General features: G+C 43.2%; 2 protein-coding genes across 2 annotated transcripts; both read left to right on the top strand.

Moving 5' to 3' along the window:
- Positions 1–4,201: 4,201 nt before the first annotated feature.
- Positions 4,202–6,481, top strand: MKI67 (marker of proliferation Ki-67). Its single transcript, XM_042779519.1, has 5 exons — positions 4,202–4,293; positions 5,083–5,164; positions 5,246–5,361; positions 5,728–5,797; positions 6,341–6,481. Exons 1-5 carry the CDS (start codon positions 4,202–4,204, stop codon positions 6,479–6,481), a joined length of 501 nt encoding a protein of 166 aa, XP_042635453.1.
- A 652-nt stretch (positions 6,482–7,133) lies between these two features.
- Positions 7,134–19,605, top strand: LOC116999158 (proliferation marker protein Ki-67). Its single transcript, XM_033065485.2, has 10 exons — positions 7,134–8,450; positions 8,738–8,973; positions 9,540–9,921; positions 11,622–11,737; positions 12,121–12,292; positions 12,380–12,514; positions 12,887–14,214; positions 14,999–15,071; positions 15,366–18,245; positions 19,089–19,605. The coding sequence occupies exons 1-10, from the start codon at positions 7,709–7,711 to the stop codon at positions 19,220–19,222; spliced, it is 6,198 nt and encodes a 2,065-aa protein (XP_032921376.2). The 5' UTR covers positions 7,134–7,708; the 3' UTR covers positions 19,223–19,605.
- The last annotated feature ends 1,940 nt before the right edge of the window (positions 19,606–21,545 follow it).

The raw sequence follows: 21,545 nt of genomic DNA, 5'->3' as shown, positions 1-21,545 counted from the left end.
ATTTGGAAACATCCCATGTGTTCCTAAATTTATGCATTGTAGCACTCCAAAAATCCTGGGTGCAATCACGTGTCAGTGGAATAAACTGTGATTTTAAGAGAGAAATTTGTTGCAAAACTTTAAATTTTCAGGGTTAATCATATGACTTATCTCTTGAACAAATAACTCTGTGTGAGGATCTTCATGTGATAAATTAAATGTTGATTTTTAAATTCTCTATCAAGGAGTTTCAAGCACTGACTTTTTTCTCCTCATTTTTGACAGTTGGCAGTTTTACTTCATGGTGTATTCAGGTGTATTTGTCTAAATGAAAATGTTTCCAAATTAACCTACCAGCAAATTTAAACCTTGAAGAAAATGTCTTTTTTGGTTTGGTTTTTTTTTTCCTCCTGTAAATCTACTTCAGCAAATATTTGTACAGATGCTGTTTCAGAGAGCACTGCTGCTCTTGGAGACAGATTGCAAACCTTTGTTATAATTTGTGTTTCCCTCTAAGTATTGCACATCACAAAAGCTGTGACACCATTGTAAATCATGCCAGAAAATACAATTATTGCCACAGTGCAGGTGTATTTATTCATTTGTGCTGTTTGATCACATGTGGGCTGGCAGAGATTGCAATAAATTCAATTTCTGAGTTTTCCTGCTATAAATTGTTTTAGTTACATCATTCAGGACCCCCAGGAAGGATTTTTTAATATCTGTTAATTAGCAATGATACCCAATTAGATACCAAATAGAATCCTGATTTTAGGTATGGTTTACATCTAAATTAGTGATTATCCAGTAGCACAGTTATTGTAAAATAGTAATAATAACAACAATAATCTGAACTAAATTAAAGGCTCACCAAAGCTTACAAAATAGACTTCAAAGTCATTTAGTTGAAAAGAAAGAACATTTTAAAAGCTGCTTACATCTAACTGTATCACATCTAAAGTCATCACACCACATAAAATAGTCTTTGAGGCAAGCTAGATAATAAAATAGGAGTAAAATCAAAAGTTCTGCTTTGTGAAAGATCTGAATAGTAGAATTTTATCCCCTGAAGCACAAAAGGCTGGATGACCTTGTCCTGTATCCCTTTCCCAAGCATCAAACTTGGAATGAAGGTCACATTGCATATCTCAATAATACATTGTTGTTGTTATTATTGTTATTATTATTTTCTCTCTTCAAACACAGAACAACACCATGTTCATGTTGATTCTTGGCCTCACAGATCCTCAAATTCAAGTCCCAGTAATGAATTCCTGTTTGGGAGCAGAGATGGGGATCAGTTTTATATCTAAATGAAGGTAACTAATTTGCTGATTAAAATGGACTCAAAATACTAATTTAACTTTTACTGCTGTTCACCCCCTCCCATTTATTTTTCTCCCCCTTACTGTTGTAGTTATAGTGTTTTTATGGCTAGTAGTATTTTAATGTGATTAAACACGGCTGCCTAAGTGAAGCTGAATTGATAAAGTGAATCTGAGGAGGTGCAAATTTGGGAGCACTGAGCCCCCTGCAAGTCCCCCTCCCTCAGAGAGGGGCTCAATAAGCCTGGACAGGCTCAGCTTGGGGAACAGGTTTAGGTTCAGATCCAGGTTTAGGTTCAGATACAGATCTAGATCGAGGTTCAGGTACAGATCTGGGTACAGGTCCAGATTCAGGTACAGGTGCAGCTATGGACAAAGGTTCAGGTTCAGATACAGGCACAGGCTCAGGGAAAGGTTTTTGGTTCGGGCTCAGGTACAGGCACAGGCTCAGGGACAGGTTTTAGGTTCAGTTCAGATACAGGCTCAGGGAAGGTTTTAGGTTTGGGTTCAGATACAGGCACAGATTCAAGTACAGGTTCAGATACAGATCTAGATCAAGGTTCAGGTACAGGTCTGGGTACAGGTCCAGATTCAGGTACAGGTTCATGTACAGATACAGGTCTAAACAAAGGTTCAGATACAAGCACAGATTCAGGTACAGGTTCAGATATAGATCTTGATGAGGTTCAGGTACAGGTCTGGGTACAGGTCCAGATTCAGGTACAGCTTCATGTGCAGGTATGGACAAAGGTTGAGGTACAAGTTCAGGTTCAGATACAGATCCAGGTGTGAGCACAGGTACTGTTATGGGTACAGATCCAGGTGTAGGTATAGGTTCATGTACAGATATAGACACCAGGTACAGGTTCAGATTCAGGTACAGGTTCAGGTCTGGTCAGAGGTACAGACTCAGACAGAGGTACAGGCTCAGGCACAGGTATAGATAGGTAAAGATTTATGTATGGACACAGGCAGAGGTTTGGTTACAAGTACAGGTTCAGCTTGGGGCACAGGTACAGATCCAGGCACAGGCTCGGTCACAGGTACAGATCCAGGCACAGGTTTGGTCACAGGTACAGATCCAGGCACAGGTACAAGCACAGGCCCGGTGACAGGTACGGATCCAGGCACAGGTTTGGTCACAGGTACGAGCACAGGCCCGGTGACAGGTACGGATCCAGGCACATGTTTGGTCACAGGTACGAGCACAGGCCCGGTGACAGTTACAGATCCAGGCACAGGTACAAGCACAGGCTCGGTCACAGGTACAGATCCAGGCACAGGTTTGGTCACAGGTACAAGCACAGCCCCGGTACCAGCTCCACGCCCGCCCTGTCCCGACCCCCCGGCAGCGCCTGAGGCGCGCGCGGCTCCGCGGGGCGGCGCCCCCGTCTGAACTCAAACCTCCCTCGCCGCTCCCCATTGGCTGCGCTGCGCGTCGCGCGCCGCCCCCTCCGCCAATCAGCGGCCACCGCGCCCCTTTTCGAATGTTCAACGGTCATCTCGGCGCGACTGTTTCTCCTTCCGCCGAGGAGGCACGGGGTGAAGCTAAAAGAGTCCCTCCGCCCGGTGCCGCTTGTCACGGCGGGGCGGGCTCGGTGCTGTCCCGCAGCCGTGGCTGCTGCCGGCAGGCGCGGGCGGTGGCGGCGGTTCCGGGTCCGTCCGTCTGTGCGTTGTCCAGGGGCTCCGCGTTAGTGCGTGGCGGAGGGATACAGCCGGGCGGAAGGAGCGGCGCAGTGCGAGGCTCGGGGGCCGGCGCGCGAGCGCGGGAAGGGCTCAGTCGGCGCCGCGCCTGCCGGGAGCGCGGGGGGCGCGTCGGACGCCGCCACAACGGGCCCGTCAGCGGCCGCCAGCGCTCCGACAGAGCCAGGTACGGGCAGCAGGGCCGGGGGGGACGCGATATTTGGGGTGCTGCGAGGAGGAGTTGGGCCGCCTGACGCCTCTCTCCCGTGGCCACTTTCCCCGCTTTTGTAGCTGTAACCCCCTGTCGTGGCGGTTGTCGCCCCCTTCTCTCCCGGTGTTTACCCGGCTGGGTTATAAATTGCGGGTTGTGCAGCGCACGTGGCAGTTTTGGCCGGTGGGTGCGGTGGGCAGGGTGCTCTCAGTGCAGGACACCGAGTGTTTGCGTTCCCTGAAAGCCGCAGGGACTGCCGGCCTCCCCTCCACCCTGTCTTGTTGTCAACAAATGTTTTATCGCCTGAAGCCCACCCAGGAATTCCGTAAGAGACTCTGAACTGCGTTTAATTCCCTTGCTTTACCTCGCTGCTTTCAGAGTGCTGATAAAGATGCTTCTTTGAGGATCGCGTGTGGTAATCGAACTTACACATTAAATAATGCGTGACATGGAGATATATTAAAAGTCGCTGTGGATTTGGGGTTTTTATGTCAATTCGGTGCTGTTCCTCCTGTTCAGGAGCTGCCCAGTTTCAGCCCCTTCCCCGCTGTTCTGCTGGAGGCTGATGCCGCTGTCCCCTCCTTTTCCAGCAGGATCTAACTGCTGTCAGTTGGTCTCTGTTTTAAATTCAAATCTGAGAATTTCCAGCTAGGTAAGAGATTGAAAGGTCCGGATTTAGTGAGGAAGCCCGAGTTTTAAAGTTGTTTATGGGACAAAATCTGTGTTGTTCCTGAGCCTTTCCAAGGTTTTGATGGGTAACAGAAACCTGAATACCAAAACTAGTCTGACAGTTCATATAAATATATATATTCCCAGTTTCTACACGGGGAAATACATATAAACAACACTGAGATTCTTCTGCTGTCCATCGGGAAATAGCTCATCTCTGGAGCAAAATAAAACCATGAAAACTTCCATCAACTTACTCTCATCAACATGTAAATCATAATTAGGATGAGTAATCTCTGTGTTTTTTTATAGGTAAGGTTCCTTACATTCCAGGATGCCACGCTACGGGACAATCGTTGTCATTAAAAGGAATGGGACTGATGGAATTGTTTTTCCACTCACTTCAACTTCTTGTTTATTTGGAAGGTGAGAATTTTGCTTGCGCACATTGAAATAATATTTTCCTGCAGATCGTGTCTTTTAATGTTTATTTACAGAAATAAATGTTTATTTAGGAATAGCATACAGAGGAGGAAAGGTGATACAGGGTTAATGTAAAGTTAATGTAAGAGTAGAAAGTTGAACTTTGTTTTGTTACTGTTTTTTGTCCTTTCCAGAACTACTGTTATCGATTGATTGATTTTAAGTTTCTGACCACAGGAGATCAGGGGAAGGGATTAGAAATTATAAGACCAACAGCAAATGAAAAGCATTAGAGATTAACTTAAGAAAAGGACAGAAAGGAGAAGTCTGTACATTATAAACATGTTTTAACTCACCAGTAACTTTTAAGAAGGTAGAAGTGGTTCTGCAGGTGAGACCAAGGGTCCAGTTACCTGTTCAGTCTCAGATCAGAAATGCAAACCTGAGAATGACTTAACAGCTGGTTTTGTCTAAAATATTGCACAAGTCTCAGGAAGCTCTGGCAGCAAGTAATCCCATAGCTGCAGCTGTGCTGTGGCCATGTCCCAGCTTGTTGTGATCTGCTTTTTTTACAGTTTGGGTGTTTCACCATTTTTCTGATCTCAGTTCTCTGATGCTGGAAGAGTGTGAGCTATTTTTATGCCAGTTTAAAAAGACTTGGGCAGTTAATTATCTTCAAATGAGAGACACCATGCTGCTGTACCATAACTAACCAAGCATTTGGGCAATGCCCTGATTCTGCAGCAGATTTCCCTGTGTTTTGTGTGAAACTGAAGCTGTGTTTCCCCCCAGGAAAACAGAATGTGACATCCGCATGCGGCTGCCCTGGGTGTCCAACGAGCACTGCAAAATCGAGATCAACGAGAACAAGGAGGTGAGGTGCTGCTGTTTTACTGAGCTGTGCCTTGCCTCGGTGCCCCTCAGCAGCTCACTGATGTTTTGGTTTGGTTTTTAGGCAGTCCTGATTAATCTGAGCACAGTGAACCCCACGCAGCTGAACGGGGCCTGCTTTGAGCAGCCTGTGCCCCTGAAGCACGGAGATGTTTTAACCATTATTGATCGTTCTTTCAGGTGGGTGCCAGGGCCAAACTCTGAATTATTGCATTCTAGAGTAGAAATTAATGAAGTTTAGTTCATATTTCTCTGCAAAGTCTCATGGGATTTCATCAAAAGGCAGGATTGCTTATAATTATCTTGATATCACATTGAGCTAAATCAATAAAGATGGAATTGTTTAGAGAGATCATTCTGATTTTGTTTCAAGAGTTGTCAGTTTTAGGGAGAAATTTAAAGTGGTTTTAACTTTCTAAAGCCTTTCAAATGGAGATGTATGCTTTGTTGGGAGGGGACAACTGTTCCTAGGTCATCCCTCTTAATAATAGAAAGTTAGTCATCAATTGTGTGACAAAAAATGGTATTTTAAAATATTCCTTTCAGGTTTGAATATCCTGTGCAGTCAACTCCAAAAAAGAGGCATTCCAGGTCTCCAAAAGATGAAACTCTGCAGGTAATTTTGTGGCTGGGGTCTTTTCCTTTACAAATATATTGGTAGTAGTGACAGGGTTTTCTATTTCCTTGCTCTGTTTTCCTATTAGAAATAACTTTTCAACTTGAAACTGCTTTCTGTCTGAGAATACAAAGAAATAAACTCTTTCAGTTAAATACTTTTAAGAATTTGATAATTTTTAGTCAAAAATTTAGCACTTTTTGGTTATAGGTAATTAATAATTCATGATGTTGCTAAAACAGACCAAGCTAAAATCTTCCACTGGGTTTGGTAAGGAGAAGATTCAGGTGGTTTTAGTCTTATTTTACAGCTGCTTTGACAGCTCAGAATTTAAATGATAAAGCAAGATAAACTTCTCCTCTCTAGGGCCTCAAATGTATTGGCTAATATTGAAAATTGTAAAGTTAAAGGATTTATTTAAATACTTTAAAGGTTGTTTAGGGACAATGCATATTCTCTTATAAATAGTTTTTTTTCAATGCAGAATGGAAAGCTGAAGTGTAAAATATTGTTACTCTGCTGTAATGTTGTACAAATTTACAGGTTCTTCATGTTCAGCAGGTGGCAGAAGTGGAATTACTGCACAAACAATCTGCAGGAGCTAAAAGTGTGGATGCTTCAGGTTGGTACCTGCTTTATGAGGGCTCTGTTTGCTTTTGTCCCCTGAACTGCATTTATTGTTAGCATTAAAAAAATCATTGTTAGAATTAAAACAAAGTTAAAAGAAGGGAAAAATGCATTTCAAGACTCTCCAATCTGAGTACACCTTGCTGTGTCAGTAACTATCTAAATGTTTAAAGCTGTGAATCCACCTTTGACATGACAATTTAACTGGAACTGCTCTGCTGATCTACAGCTACACCTTTTTAAAGGAAATATTTCCTAATAGAAAATTTAAACAAGATGAATTTTAGATGTCATGATATATATTGAAATCATTGTTTACAGGAACTGTTTCCTGTAGAACCAGAAAAACCCACAGCTGCTAATTCTGGGGGTTTACAATCCATGGACTGGTGAAATGCCAGGACTTCACCTTCCCTTCTTGTTGTAAATAATCCTGATTTTCAGAGAATGGTCTTTATTCTTATTTCTGACAGATTTTTGTTCCAATGCAAAAAGCCCCAGCTGCTTCCAAATGTTCCATTTCAGTGGATCTTGTTTGATCAGGAAAATCTTTGCTGACCAGGATCTTCCCTCTTGGGAGGGAAAATAAGGAATTTTTCATCTGTACTTATGGAACTTATACTTGCAGTTCTGCAATTTTGAAGTAACTCTGTGTCTGTATTTTTGTTTTGTTTTGCTTTCTTTGCAGATAATGCTGAGTGTGAAGAAAAAAATACCAGTGAAAAGAAACAAACTCCAGCGAAAAATCTTCCTGGAGCTTTCCCTGTCAAACTCCAAACACCCAAATCTTCACAGAGAATACATCGTGTTCTTAAAAAGCAAAGTGAAGTGTCTCCCTTTAGTAAACTCTATGAAAATCTGAAAAAGAAGCTGGAAGCAGAAAAACCTTTGCACAAGGGAGCTGCAGGAGGAGAGGCTGGGAGGGTTCTGCCAGAACCAAGTGCTCCTGTTTCATCCCAGAGTCGTGGTTTTGATCTGAGCAGCCTGGCTGACAGAAGGGAAACAGGCAGAGCGGAAGAATGTGTGATTGTGAGATGTGATGATGGAATCAGCCCAGGGTTTAGCCAACTGGCAGCAGGAGGAGGAACTCCCAGGAGGAGTTTTCCTAGGAGTCCTCGAGCTCCCATTTCAGAGGAGGTGTCAGGAAATAGCAGTCAGAGCCCACTGTGGGACCCTGAGGGATCCAGGACCCCAGGCAGATCCAAGGGCACTGCAGCTACACCCAAACCCAGCAAGGAGAGCCATAGGAATTCCCCCAGATTGGTGGAGCCATGCTCCATAGTAATGTTGGACTGTCCCTGCATGGGGGCAATGTGCACCACACCAACAGGCAGGAGGAAGAGCCTTCGGTGCCCTTATGTGTCAGCTGCCAGTGAAAGGCCTGGGATGAATCCTGGAGATGGCTCAGTGGCACGGTGGTCACTTCCAGCTGCAGCTCTGAGTAAATACCCACTGTGCAGTATTGTTAGTGCAGACTCAGCTGTGCAACGAGAATTGCGCTTACCGCAAAGACAAAGCAGCAGACAAGAAACACCAGGAAAAACTCACCAGGAAGTGCTGAAAGAAATCTGGGCTCAGGTAAAGCTGAATAACGTAGAGGTGGGACCTTGTGAAACCCGTTCCTCTCTGTCTGATTCCAAGAGTCGAAGGAAGAGCAGGGAAAGTAAAGAATCCTTGGACAAAAGTGCCCATTCAGGGGCATTGGCTGCAGAAGGGATGTTGGCATCTCCTGCTGGGCAGACACCTGGAAGGAAGAGGGGAAGGTCAAGGACCTCTGGAGCGCTGACTGAAGCAGCACTGGAGGCAGACACTGCTCAGGAACATCAGAGTTCAGGAAGAAGAGCCAGTGGAACTCCAGAGCTGGCCATGGACAGCTGTCACCACAAGCAGGATTTGGAAGATGTCAGTGCTGCAACACCTCAAAGACCATCAGCCAAGAGAAGAGCTGGAAGTTCTACTGAGCTGAGAGACACTGAGCCTGCCTCAGAAACCAAAGCTTCTGGCCTCTTGCATGGAGAGGACTCAGGTAAATACATTGGATCCCTGCCTTGTTTTTTTATTAGAGAAATTCTGCAGAGCTTTCTAAGAATTCTCTAATTTGGATAAAGTACGACATTACTGACACTAATTGTAAAATATTTATGGAGTTACATTTGACCTTAACAATACACAATATGTATAAAATATCTTGGATTTCATCTATTTCCCTTTAGGGTAAGTTCCTTTGGGTTTGTTTCCCATGCACATGTAAAGGTTAAAAATACTGCCTTGGATTCTTGGATGTCTAAAAGTTGTTTCAATTGTTCTTTTCAGGCAAGAAAAGAATCTCTCAGAAGAGGAAAAGTGATGAAACGCTCCCTCAGGCTGTGGGCAAAAGGAAGAGAGTGTCTTTTGGTGGCCATCTGAGTCCAGAACTCTTTGATAAAAGTTTGCCTCCCAACTCTCCCCTGAAGAGAGGAGCTCTCCCTGCCAGGCACAGCTTACCCTATGGAAACTCTCCTCAGGCTGTGCTCAAAAAGGCTCAGGGCCTGAAGCACTTGATAAATCAGGTAAATGTTAGGAGCAATCAAGTTGCTGAGTTCATTACTGTGATCAGAATTTATGAATTCTATTATATATGTATTTATTCTATTTATTAATTCCAAATTAGTAACAAACCTTGTGTGGTGCATGCTGATGTCACTCTTGAGTGTTTTGGGATGCTCAAAGAATCATCAGCAAAATCAGGTTTATTATAAAGTGAAAGTGCAACCAAGTTCATTGGCAAGGCCACTGCTGCTTACTGGATGGGTAAAATACACAAGGAACAATCAGGCAAAATATTTAAAATCAATCAATCTGAAACTAAAATTGACAGCAAATTATTTAATTGGTGGCTGGGGATGGATAAAAGGGTAAGGATGGGAAAGTGTGAGGATCAAAAGTAAGGTAAAGCCTCCTGCCAGACTTAGCCCAGACTTGATCAACAGTTTAGGAATAATTTCCTGTATCATTCCTAGAAAAGTAAAATCCAGGTTTCAGGCAGGATTTACCTGCACAGATCACATCATTAAAAAGAAGGAAATACCTGTTCTCCATTAACTAATGTGCAATTTTTTAATTTTTTTTTTACCAGGAAGAAAAAAATTCCCCAGCCCAGCAGCCCCCAGGAGCCCCATCCCCTGTCTCAGGGAAGGCAACACCCAAAATCCCTCCAGGCTCCCCAGCCCCTTTCAGGAGAGGCCGTTTCTCCATCTCCCAGCCCCCCTCAGCACTGCCAATTGCAGAGGAGGAGGATGCTGGCACAGAGCACCTGGCTCCAGAGGGGACCAGTGAAGAGAAAACACCCAAATCTTCTCCTGCTGCCCAAGATGCCAAAGCCTTGGTGACAGTGGCACCTGCCAAGCCAGCCAGAGGTGCCCAAGCTTTGAAGGGCACTGCCAGGAGGAGCAGAGGTGGGGCTGTGGCTGCCATCAGTGCCAAGAGGAGAAGTGGTGCCTCCAGTGCCAATTTACTAGGTTGGTTTCAACAGTTCCTTTTTAATATAAATTTTATGCTTTAAAATGCAGGAACCAAACTGCAAGAGGCCACCAAAAAATTGGTGAGTCTTGTGAAATCTGCTGGGATTCTTGGAAGTGCAAAGTGTTGTGTTTTCTTATTCATAAAGCAAATTTATTAAGGCATCTATAAACTCATTTAAAGACAAATATTCATGTTCAGAAGTTAAAAAGATGGTAAAATTGCCATTCCCTTTGCAAGGTTAGAGTCATGATCTTTAAAATCTTGTCAAGTTCAAGTAGTGCTCAACTAAACCACGTTTATCACATCAGTTTTGTTTTGAAAATTTTAACATTTTACAGCAGTGCAGCTCCACTTTGGTTATTTTGTGCTTTATTTTTATACGAGGCTCCCAAACTTTGTCCAGGAACTGAGCTGTATTTAACCACTCAAAGTGGTACATAAATGACAGAGATGAGAAATAGGATCATAACTGGGTGTTCCCTGCAAATCTTCAAAATTCCCAGTGTTGAGCTCTGATTTGAAATAGTTTTGACAGCATTGGAAGCTGTAATAGAGAATTTCTGGTTCAAGTTTTGTCTTTTGAATAAACTTTGCAGTAGGGTGTATTTGTCACCTGTTTTCATCAGTTAAATCAGTTTGACAAAGTCCAATTCCCCATTCACCCAGGAATTTTTATTACTTTATTATTCTGTCCGTTTTAATGGCAGCAGAGCTCTTGACAAATACCAGTGGCATTCAATTTCTCACCAGCTCTTTGTAATGTGCTTTTTCATATCTCTGCATCAATTCCTTCAGATTCCTTCAGAACATCACAGCTCTTAAAAATTTCAGATCCAAAATAACACTGTTGCCAGTGCTTTTTCAGATAATTTCCTGGATGCTTGGCATTTTTCTCTGCATCCTGCACACCTGGCAATGTCAGCTTCTCAAAGTTCTTTTTATTTACAGACTGACATGGCAACTCTGACAAGAGAATAGGAGCAGAATTCCCCTTTTTATCTCTATTTTAAAAATCATTTTTTATACGTTCAATGTGTTGTGATAGCTTTTTTTTTTTCCTGAAGTAAACAAGGCAGGTGTCCTACAACTTCATTTATTGCACAGCTTCATTCCCTTCTCCACTGCTGTGTTCAGAATGATGCTGTGATGAAGGTAACCTTGCTTTGGGAATTTTGGGAGTGTTTCACAAAGAGAAGGTGGTACAAGAAGAATTCTGTGTAGATCTAAATGCAGGATAAATAAATGGCTTTCCTGACTGAAAGTCCTCAGGAAGGTGTTGAAGGAAACTTGACTTGGAAACAATTTCTGTTCTGTAAATCTCACCAGAGGAAAGCTGGTCCATAATGAACGAGGCTGAAAGGTTCATGGTGAGTTTCTGTTGGGGAAAAATGAGTTCCTTCCAAAAGAGAGGAAGGAATTGGGTCAATGTTCAGTTGGAGGATCTCAGCTGTGTTTGACACTGTGTGAAGCTCATTCTTCTGGTGTGGAAAGCCACACTGGGTACTTGGACTCTGCTTAAACTTCAGCTGAAACTGGGTTTTCACATTGAGAATATGACACTTCAGGTGTTACCAGATAATAACAACCACTTTCCTCTGCCAGACTGCAGAAACTGTATTGGAATCACAAAGAAATAATTGTGAACTTCCATTTGCACAGCTGAGAATTCAAGTGGTTCTTTCTCATTTTCTTCTAGTTGCAAAATCTTGGGCAGAAGTGGTAAAATTGGGAGTTCCAAGACCACAGTCAAGGACTTCTAGGAAAAGTGTCTGTAGAAGAAGAGCCCTGAAGAAGAGCAAACACCCACCAAAGGTGTCCTTTACTTTTTTGTGCTTCTTTGTTTTATTTTCTTGCATACTCACCAAGCTTGGATGGGTTTTGATGGAGAAGCAGAGCTCTGGTGTGATGTGAAATGGGAGTTGATGTCTCTCACAGCATGTGGGAAATGGAGATTTGTACAAAAGGAATCACAGAATTATTAAGGTTGGAAAAGAACTCCAAGATCTTGGAGTCCAACCTCAGATCATAAAACTCAGGCTTGGCTGGGCCTTCATTGGCACTGGACATTCTCCAGTCTTCTGGAGCCTCCCAGTTAACCATGACTGATGGTAAATTATGGAAGGAGCTTGGCCACTTCTTCCACCATGAATCTTTGTTTAACAACTCTCTTTTTTAAAATTCTTTTCCCTCTGCAGACTCCAGAGAAGAAAATAAAGGATCACTTCAGCACAGGTCATGCAGAGTCACCTGCTACCATAGTTATAGGCAGAGCTTATTCCACCACAGTCAGGTCAGCTGGGCACGTCCCCAAAGTGGTGAAAAATCCCCAGCTGAAGCTGAACATGGACATGGATGAAAGCTTCACAGGTGAGACTTTTAAACTCTTGCTTCATCTGCCCTCTGTGCAGTTCTTTAGTCAAAACTTCTGCTTATTTCTCCAAATGTGATTTCTAGGAGTGCCTGAAATGTTCCAAACTCCAGAAAATCAGGGAGGAAGAACATTTCCCCTGGCTGCTGCTCAGAATGCTGATTTTACACCACCATGGGCTGCAGGGGACATTTCTGACTTGCACACTCCTGAAGAATCTGGTAGGTTTGGAATTTTAAGAAAAGAATATTTAGGTATATTATAGGTTAGCAGCATCTCAGCCTAGGCAGGTGAACTGAGGTGAAGCATCCAGCAACCCATGAAAGGAGCTATTGAGATTTATCAGGTATTAAAAGAAAATGTAGTTCCAGTTAATTTCTGAGTAGGACATTTTATTATTTATTTTATTTGCTATGGAACTTCAATCTGCTGATGAGTTGTTTCAGACACTGAATGCCCAATGCCCATATTTAAATTTTGATTTGCAGGCGGTTATATTTGAATTTGATTTTTTAAAATTAAACAGCAAATAAAATGCTTGTATTTTCTGCTTAAGTTACTTTCCAAATGACATAAATTGCTGCTTATTTCAGGAGAGATGATGGTGTCACCATTAAATAATTCAGATGCTTCAGAGCAGAAGCAAGAGAGTGGAGGCATATCCTGCTTTCTGGAGGAGGAGGCATCTCCATCTCTGTTTGATGAAACAGCCACAAAAACTCCTGAAAAAAGACAGGCTGTACACGAAGATCATGTGGGTGGTTTGGCAAAAACTCCAGAAAAACCAACATCTCTGGGGAAATCAGGAAGTAAAAGGAGGACTCCAAAGCAGAAGTTGGAACCAGCTGAGGTCATGTCAAGCAAAAGGAAGATTTTAAGGACCCCTGAGCAAAGGTCAGAACCGGGGGAGGTTTTGTCAGGTGTCAAGAGGCTCATGAAGACCCCAAAGCAGAAATTGGAGCCTGGAGAGGTTTTATCAGGCATCAGAGAGCTCATGAAGACCCCAAAGCAGAACTTGGAACCTGAAGAGGTTTTATCAGGCATCAGAGAGCTGTTGAAGACCCCAAAGCAGAAATTAGAGCCTGTGGAGGTTTTGTCAGGCATCAGAGAGCTCATGAAGACCCCAAAGCAGAAATTAGAGCCTGTGGAGGTTTTGTCAGGCATCAGAGAGCTCTTGAAGACCCCAAAGGAGAAGTTAGAGCCTGTGGAGGTTTTGTCAGGCATCAGAGAGCTCATGAAGACCCCAAAGCAGAAACCAGAACCAGTGGAGGACCTATCTGGCATCAAGCAGCTCATGAAGACCCCAAAGCAGAGACTGGAGCCTGTGGAGGCTTTGTCAGGCATCAAGCAGCTCATGAAGACCCCAAAGCAGAAGCCAGAACCAGTGGAGGATCTGTCTGGCATCAAACAGCTCATGAAGACCCCAAAGCAGAGACTGGAACCTGTGGAGGATCTGTCAGGCATCAGAGAGCTCATGAAGACCCCAAAGCAGAAGCCAGAACCAGTGGAGGATCTGTCAGGCATCAGAGAGCTCATGAAGACCCCACAGCAAGAGCTGGAGCCAGTCACAGATGAAATTGCTTTGAGAAGGTTGCTGGAGACTCCAGTAGAGAGCAGGAAAGCAGTAAAAGCTGTGCCAGGTGTGACTTCAACCAAGAAAAGCCCAAAGCTGAAATCCCAAGCTGTGGAAGACATGGTTGGGGTCAGCCGCATTTTCCAGACTCCCAAGGAAAAGGTTGAGCCTGTAGAAAACATCTTTGGGCTTAGCAGATTAATGAAATCTCCTAAAAAGAAATATCAACCAGTTGAGGATTTTGTGGGACTGCAAAGGCTCATGGCAGAACCCAGGCATAAATCTTCTGATGCTGAAGTGGACTATGCTGGAATGACTGAAATGTTTGGTACCCCAGAGGAGATGAAGGTAAAATAAAATACTTCAACTTTTGGAAGGATTGTTTTTAAGACTTGGAAACTTGTGTTTGAAATTAATTTAGACTTCCTAGGATGACATCTTGTATCTTGCAACATTTTTTAGGGACAGCTGCATTTGTGTTAAAATGCATTTATTTCAAGGGACCTGTCACAAAAGAGTGTTTTTAAGATTAAGTATCATTAAAAACAGGCTTAATGTAAAAGTGCCATCCCCAGCATCTCACTCACCATTCCACACTGGCTGTCACAGGTGGGAAAAGTGGAGTTCTGCAGTCAGTGGGTCAGGCTTGGTAGTGTCTGTGCCCAGCCTGCTTTGTTCTGGTGCTGCTTTTTATTGTGAGAAGGATCCTGATCTTCAGTGGAGATGTGCTGGCATCACTACCAGTATCACTTTCTGAAAAAATGGTTTTGATTCTCATATTCCATAGGAGAAATGCTGAGTATTCCTGGGCTTAGTGCTTAGAACTACAACAAAACATTACAAAACACTCAATTTCTCTTCAATACTCCAAATTCCCTTTGAGCACTCATTTAGGCACTTCTCAACCACTCCACAATGTTGTCTTTCACTTTAGATGGCAAGAATTAAATTTGCTCTATTTGTGGGCTTATATCAGATGAGTGGATTATTCTAAGACTAATTGATTTAATTTGTAAAGAAAAAGATTTGACAAGAATTTTATAAATATTGCTGTACATTCATCTGGGATTGGTTGGCTCCATAACTTCTTGTCCTGTCAGATGCATTTATTGGTTATATTTTATTTCCTTAGGTGAGATCAGTAAATGTTATGGATTCTGCAGAAGAAATTGCACTTCCTGGTTCTAATTCCAGTCAGAAACGTGGTAAGCACAAATATTTTGCTTAGAGGAATAATATACAAAATCATAAATGTTACCATGAAGCTCAAATCTTGTTTAAACCTCTCTGTGAGCTCAGCTATTTCCCTTTGACCTATCCAAATAAATTAAACAACTTCAATCAGAAGCCTGGCATTAATCTAGGAATTGGTTAAATATTTCTTTATTTCTTGTGTTACTTGTTTGAGCAAGATGCCTCTGTGAGGAAAATGGGAATGCCGTACTTTGATCAGGCACAGGAATGTCTCATTTTTGTTTGTGCTCTTTACCCTGTTCCAGAAAAGAGAGGAAAAGTTTCCCAAGGTGAAGATTCTCAACAGAAGGCCTCAGCTGGTGAGGAGCAGCCTCCCCAGAGAGCCAGGAGGGGCAGAGGTGCACGAGTTGTACCAAGTGAAAATGGTGGGAGTTCAAAGGAATTGCAGGGTCCTGGTAGCCAAGGGGAGATGGGAGTGATCACAACTGAAAACGAGGGAAGAGGAATGAGGACAAGGCGTGGCATGCAAGAAGTTTTTCCAAAGCACCCTGACATTGTTTCATCTGTGGAACCACCTGGAGCTGCTCAGAGACCAGGAAGGGGTAAAAGGAAAGAGCTGAAGGAGGTAAAGCATGCAAATGAAAATCTGGAGTCTTGTGTTGAAGATTCTTCAGTGCTACAAAAAGCACCTGCAAATACCAAAGAGAGTTTGCAGGATTGTGGCATCAGTGAAACTGAAGATGATCCAGGGACAAAGACAGGAGCTGGAAACATTCAGAATGAAATCTGTCAGCTGCAAACAGATGTAAATAATTCTGATAGCAAAGCTAATGACAGTGGCACAGAGGACAGTGAGGAAGTGCTCCTGTCACTGAGGAGGAGGCGCAGAGGAGCAGAGAACACAGAACCAGTGATTCCACCAAAGAGAGGGAGAAGAGCAAGGAATGACCAAGGGAAAGCAGCTTCTCCAGGAGACCTTCAGGGAACAACCAGAAAGCTTCGGAGAGAGCCCTCCCCAAAGGCTGCACAAAGGCAGGAACAGGCTTGTGACAAAGCTCCTGAGGCTGTCACAGCACAAGAATCTGAAAATGGCACTAAAATTCAACTAAAGGCAGCAGAAAGGAGAGTTAAGTCTCTTAGAAGCACTAGAAACAGAAAGCACTCATCTGAAATAAAAGCAGACACTGCTGAGGTCGCACTTGAAAATACACAAAACATTCAGAAAACTGAGGAAACATCAACTGAAACTGATGCTGAAACGCAATCCCACGTGACAGATGGGATGAAAGGATCTCAGGGATGTGAAACAAAAAATGCTCAGGAAAATACAACAGAGGCAGCTGGAAGAATAAAGGCAGAGTCACCTTCTGCAGGGACAAACAGAATGCCAGTCGGTGCTCAGAACACGGAAGCAAACAGGGCTAGAAACAGGAGAGGCAGGAAAGCTGATGAATTCACTGAAAATGTGAGCAGCCTCAAACAAATTGCTCCTCAGTCTAAGTCAGAAACAGAAGTGGATGAACCTTCTCTGGGTGCAGCCCAGGCTGAGGAGGAGCAGCCCAGCTCTGGTGGCACAGCAGGCACTGCCAGTCCTGCTCAGGGCACTCAGAGGAGGGTGAGAAATGAACGGGGAATACTTAAAGCAAAGCAAACTGAAATCCTGCAGGGGAATCCAGCACAAAGTGATGCAGTGATGGGTACAAAAGGAAGAGGTAAAAAAGTTAATTTTCAGGTTGAAGCAGGCAGTTCTGAAGCAATTGAAGGAGAAGGTTTAGCTGAGGGTGGTGAAGGGATGCCTGACAAAGATAATCAGCATAGGAATTCTGAAAATCCTCCTGCACAGGGAAGGAGGAGCAGGAGAAAGCCACTTGATTCCATCCCCCAAAAAGCTAGTCCTGCCTTGATGGAAAACCAAACATTAAGTGCAGATGACAGGAAAGGTGAGGCTGTTGGACAGGAGCAAGGATCAGCTGTGGGAGCTGAGGACAGGGCACTGCGGCGGGGCAGGAGACGCGAGCTGGCTGCAGCACCTCAGAGCAGATCTCCTTCTGTCAGAACCAGACGTGGGCTGATGGCAGGGGCTGCTAAAAACATGGCAGAGGGAGAAGATGAAAATCCAGCTCTGGGCAATCAAACTTCACAGGCAAAAGTGAATGCACCAGCAAGGGACAGAAGGAAAAAGATGGATCCAGCAGCAGAGACAAGTTCAACTCCTCCCCAGAGCAAATGTGACTTGTCAGAGACTAAAGATGAAGGACAAAGTGTGCCTTTGGAAGCAGTGTCCTGTGCAAAGGAGAAGCCACCAGGAAGGGGCAGAAGGAAAGAAACTGCTCTGGCATCAGACACAACCAACTCCATCTCTCTTCGAGGGAAACGCAGGTTACCAGCAGGGGATGGAGAGGAAGCTCCCAAAGAGGAGCAGAATGTTCCCTCAGAAACTTGTGATCTATCTGGGAAAGAAAATCAACTGAGAAGAAACAGAAGGAAGGAAATTGGCCCCGTGGTAGAAGACAAAAGTTCTATTCAAGGAAACCAGGTCTCATCAAAACAAAGTGGTAGAAAAAATAACAACAGGGAAGCTAAACAGAGTTTGGACAATTCTTCCCAAGAAAATGTGGATCTTGTGAAAGGGAGCTCGAGGCAAGCAACCACTTCACGGGCTGTTAGTCCCACCTCACCTCAAGGTTTGCCAGAAGATGGTAAAGATGGAGTTCCTGAAGGACAAAGTCAACTTTTGGATGTAGCTCCACCTGCAAAAGAAAATCCATCAAGAGGGGGCAGGAAGAAAACAACTTCTTCCACTTCTGGAGAAACCATTTCCACTTCTCTCAGGGGAAAAGCCAACATGCCCAGAGGCAGAGGGCAGAAGAGTGTTCTTAAAGGAAGTGAAGATGCATCTCCAGAAGATAATCCATGCCAGGGAAGAACAAGGCAGAATAAGAAGAGGAAAGTGGAATTCCCATTAGACACAGCTACCTCTACTTCTCCCCATAAAAGCAGTGACTTGCCAGAAAATGGCAACACTCTGGAAGATCAGGATTTGAGTGGAGCATCCACTGGTTCTGAGGAGAATCAGTCTGGAAAAGGCCAGGAGGGTGACCCTGCTCCACAGGCAGTGCCCACCTCTCGCAGGAGGAAATGCCAGCAGCCAGCAGAGGATGTGGCTCCCAAAAAATTCCAATCAGGTGAGGCAAGGATGGCTTCCTCTCCTTTCCCTTCTTCTCCTTTGCTCTCATGTGCAGATAGAATTGTGTGTAGAGCTCTGGGGCTACTGCTGTAGATCACAGAATCCTGGGATCATTTAGGTTGGAAAAGATCCAAGGTCCCAGCTCCCCCTGGGGCTCCAGCCCCTTTCCCAGCTCCATTCCCCTCCCTGCTCACACTCCAGCTCCATTCCCCTCCCTGCTCACACTCCAGCTCCATTCCCCTCCCTGCTCATGCTCCAGCTCCTCCATGTCCCTCCTGAGCTGAGACCCAAACTGGGCACAGCACTGGAGGTGCCTCCCCAGTGCCCAGGACAGGGGGACATCACTGCCCTGGTCCTGCTGCCACCTAAAATATTCCCTGGAATTTTAAAAAAATTGACTTAAAATCTCCCAACTAGAAAATAACAAATGAATGCCTTGAAGTAGAAGTGACAGCAACTTTTGAGAGCCACACAGTGAGGGTTTTCCTGCCATAAAACTTCCTCTGTTTTCATTTGTGCAGGACTTTGGTGTTGGTTCTGTTTTAGTTTGATGTATCAGTGGAAGGAATTTTAGCTAAAATGGCAGCTAATTGGTTTTGGTGCTCTCATTAATGTTAACCTACTTTCAGAAATAGCTGTAAATCCTCAGGGATCCAACTTAAAGGATATTGGATGTGCAGAAGTGTGGGGTTGGTATCTGGTTTGTTGAATTCAGAGATGTAATCTTTGGAATGTTGTCACTGGGGACATTTCCTTTCAAAACAATGTAGGTGAAGATGGAATTTTGTGGGAAATGTTTGATTGATGACACAAATTGACATTTTTTTCCATGTGCAAATAGGGAATGATGAAAATGGGTCTCTACAAAGAGGAAGAAGAAACAAAACTAAACTTGGAGAAGAGGCTGCAAGGGCAGCTCAGACCACTGGAGGGATGGAGAGGAAGACAAGATCCAGCACAAGAACAAGGAAGTGATCTTTAAGAGTCCCAGAACCAGTTCTGAAATCAATTCAGCAGTTCCAATCACAGTTTTTTCTTAATGTGAATTGATTTGCACTCAGCTTCTAAGCTCAGATTTTTGATAATTCTATGGTTGCTTTGCAAAATATGTTTCTTAATGTGTTTACAGATAGAAGGTAGGATATTTCTTCAGTAGCTTTGCCAGTTTGTGGTGGTTCCTAAACCATGGGGTGCTTGTGCAAAGCTGCAAATATTAAATACATTTTGTAATTCCACTGATTCTCCTTTTTCCTGTTGATCAGTACAGCAATCAGGAAAAGCCATATTATTTCCAGCTGAGCTCTTTTCTGTTGAAATTTTTCTATGCTTCAGTTTTATTTTTCATAGGAGTTCTGTAAATATTCTTTTAAAAGTGCAGTTGTATTAGCTGAAGTTTAAGCTAAATTTTTTATATGTTTTAAAAAAAAAAGTTATGCCTGTATTGAAAAGGGCAGGTTTTGAAGTCATTAAACTTGTTAACAGTTTGAGACTTGTGTGAGTTTTTGGTTTTTAAGAATGTAATCGCTGCTGTCTTCTGAGTTCACTCCTCAGCTTCATCCTCTGTGGTTGATGTGGTTTGGAGACAGAATTTTTAGGATCTTTTACAAATAATTTGTCTTCAAGCTTGGGGGATTCTTAAATGCAGAAACACAGAAAATTCAGCCTGGGCATCAAACTTCTGGGTATTTTTTAGACCTGACTAAAAATCCTTTGTTTATGTGGTGTGTGGGGAGCTGAGGATGTTCCTGCAGCAGAGAGTTGGGATTGGAACTATTAAGGTTGGAATAGACTCCAAGACTCTAAATCTCAGATGTGATATAATATTAATATTTTTTTTAAATTTAGGTTGGATTTTTTGTGGGTTTTTTTTATAATGTGCTGTGTCCATAACCACAGAGGGTTTTTATTGAATTAGAATTAACTTTAAATCTACTGAATTCTGGTGTGGAAATTCCAGTCAGTCCATGCATCCAGGGTTGCTCCATCCCAGGTGCAGAATCTGGTACTTTCCCTTGGTTAATATGAGGAGTGGAATATATTATGGTGGGGGAGGTCTTTTGGTTTAGTTTGGATTTTTTGGGGGGTTTTGAAACTGTTTCCCAGTCATGACATTCCTAAAACTTCAGCCCTGAAATCTCAGAGGAAAGCAAAATTTTTCCACCTCCCCTAAAATCAAAACTGTCTCCTCTGTAAGCAATACCATGGTTAGAAAACACAGGGATCCACAGGAATATTTTTCTGCTTCTAATAAGTTTTTTCTAAGTGATTTTTTTTTTTTCTCCAGTCACTCTGCTCTGTCACTTTTGGGTTTGGTCCTAGCTCAAATCTAAACTGGGATTAAATTCCTCAATTATACAAGGGTTTTTTTCCCCATCCAGCCAAAATTTAGGAATTGTCTCCTCCTCTCATTCCCACTTTGCTCACTGGAGCTGGTCTGGAGCCTGGGAAGGAATCCTGGAGTTAATCTCCTTAAGAAATGCATCCCCACTGCTTCTGTAGGAATTGCAGAGGTGTCTGTGGTTATTTGTAGTGCCAGGAACACACATCCTGTGATGGGAATTCCCAAATCAAGGGTTCTTTGTGGAAGTCTCTCAGGAAGTGATTTCTGTCATTTCTGGGAATGTTCCACAGCCAGCCAGGGAACAGCAGGAGTTTAAGGAATGTGCCTGATGCATTTATGGTACAAAAACCTGGATTTGGTTGTGGGGACACTGCAGCCACACAGAGCTTGGCTCTGCTCACTGCCCAGGACATTCCCACATTTCCAGAGGAGATTTACTCTGTTTTACAGCACTGATATTTAACATGGATTCCTGATGAATCCAATCTGATAAAGTTATATTTTATGGGCAGCTCCATTTCCACTCAGAAAGTTGTGAACTGCAAATCTACCTCAAGGTAGATAATTCTGAGGGAGAGCTGAGACAATTCTTTTACCTGAGGGGTGAGCCAAAAACCAAATCTCTCTCTCTAGTAAACTTTCCAAATTATTCTAATATCCTTGGTGTTCCATCTTCATTGTTGGTTGTGTGGCAACACAAATATTTTTTTAAAAAAGGAAATGGTAGGAATATTTCATTGCAAGCTCTGCATTGTCAATCTTTTTGATTTTTAATCTGGGCAGATGATTTTCTTAAAGAAGGAAAGGAATGGGACATAAATAAAAAAATCAGGAAGCAGAGACTTCTCTTAGTTATCCATGTTGGTTGCTGGGTATAGATATATCTGTATGTTTTTATATCTATAAATCTATTTAAAGATAATTTCTCCAGTGATTTTGACATAGTAGTAAAGAAGT

Source organism: Catharus ustulatus, chromosome 8 (assembly GCF_009819885.2).
Source record: "Catharus ustulatus isolate bCatUst1 chromosome 8, bCatUst1.pri.v2, whole genome shotgun sequence".
Lineage (NCBI taxonomy): Eukaryota > Metazoa > Chordata > Aves > Passeriformes > Turdidae > Catharus > Catharus ustulatus.
The sequence above is the reverse complement of the archived record's forward strand: the minus strand, read 5'-3'. Positions and strand labels throughout refer to the sequence as shown.

Coding starts and splice junctions, on each gene's coding strand:
- MKI67 (XM_042779519.1), top strand. CDS start 4,202: ATGCCACGCTACGGGACAATCGTTGTCATTAAAAGGAATGGGACTGAT. Junction 4,294..5,082: donor ACTTCTTGTTTATTTGGAAG/GTGAGAATTTTG, acceptor GTTTCCCCCCAG/GAAAACAGAATGTGACATCC. Junction 5,362..5,727: donor ATTATTGATCGTTCTTTCAG/GTGGGTGCCAGG, acceptor TATTCCTTTCAG/GTTTGAATATCCTGTGCAGT.
- LOC116999158 (XM_033065485.2), top strand. CDS start 7,709: ATGTTGGACTGTCCCTGCATGGGGGCAATGTGCACCACACCAACAGGC. Junction 8,451..8,737: donor CTTGCATGGAGAGGACTCAG/GTAAATACATTG, acceptor TGTTCTTTTCAG/GCAAGAAAAGAATCTCTCAG. Junction 18,246..19,088: donor TCCCAAAAAATTCCAATCAG/GTGAGGCAAGGA, acceptor ATGTGCAAATAG/GGAATGATGAAAATGGGTCT.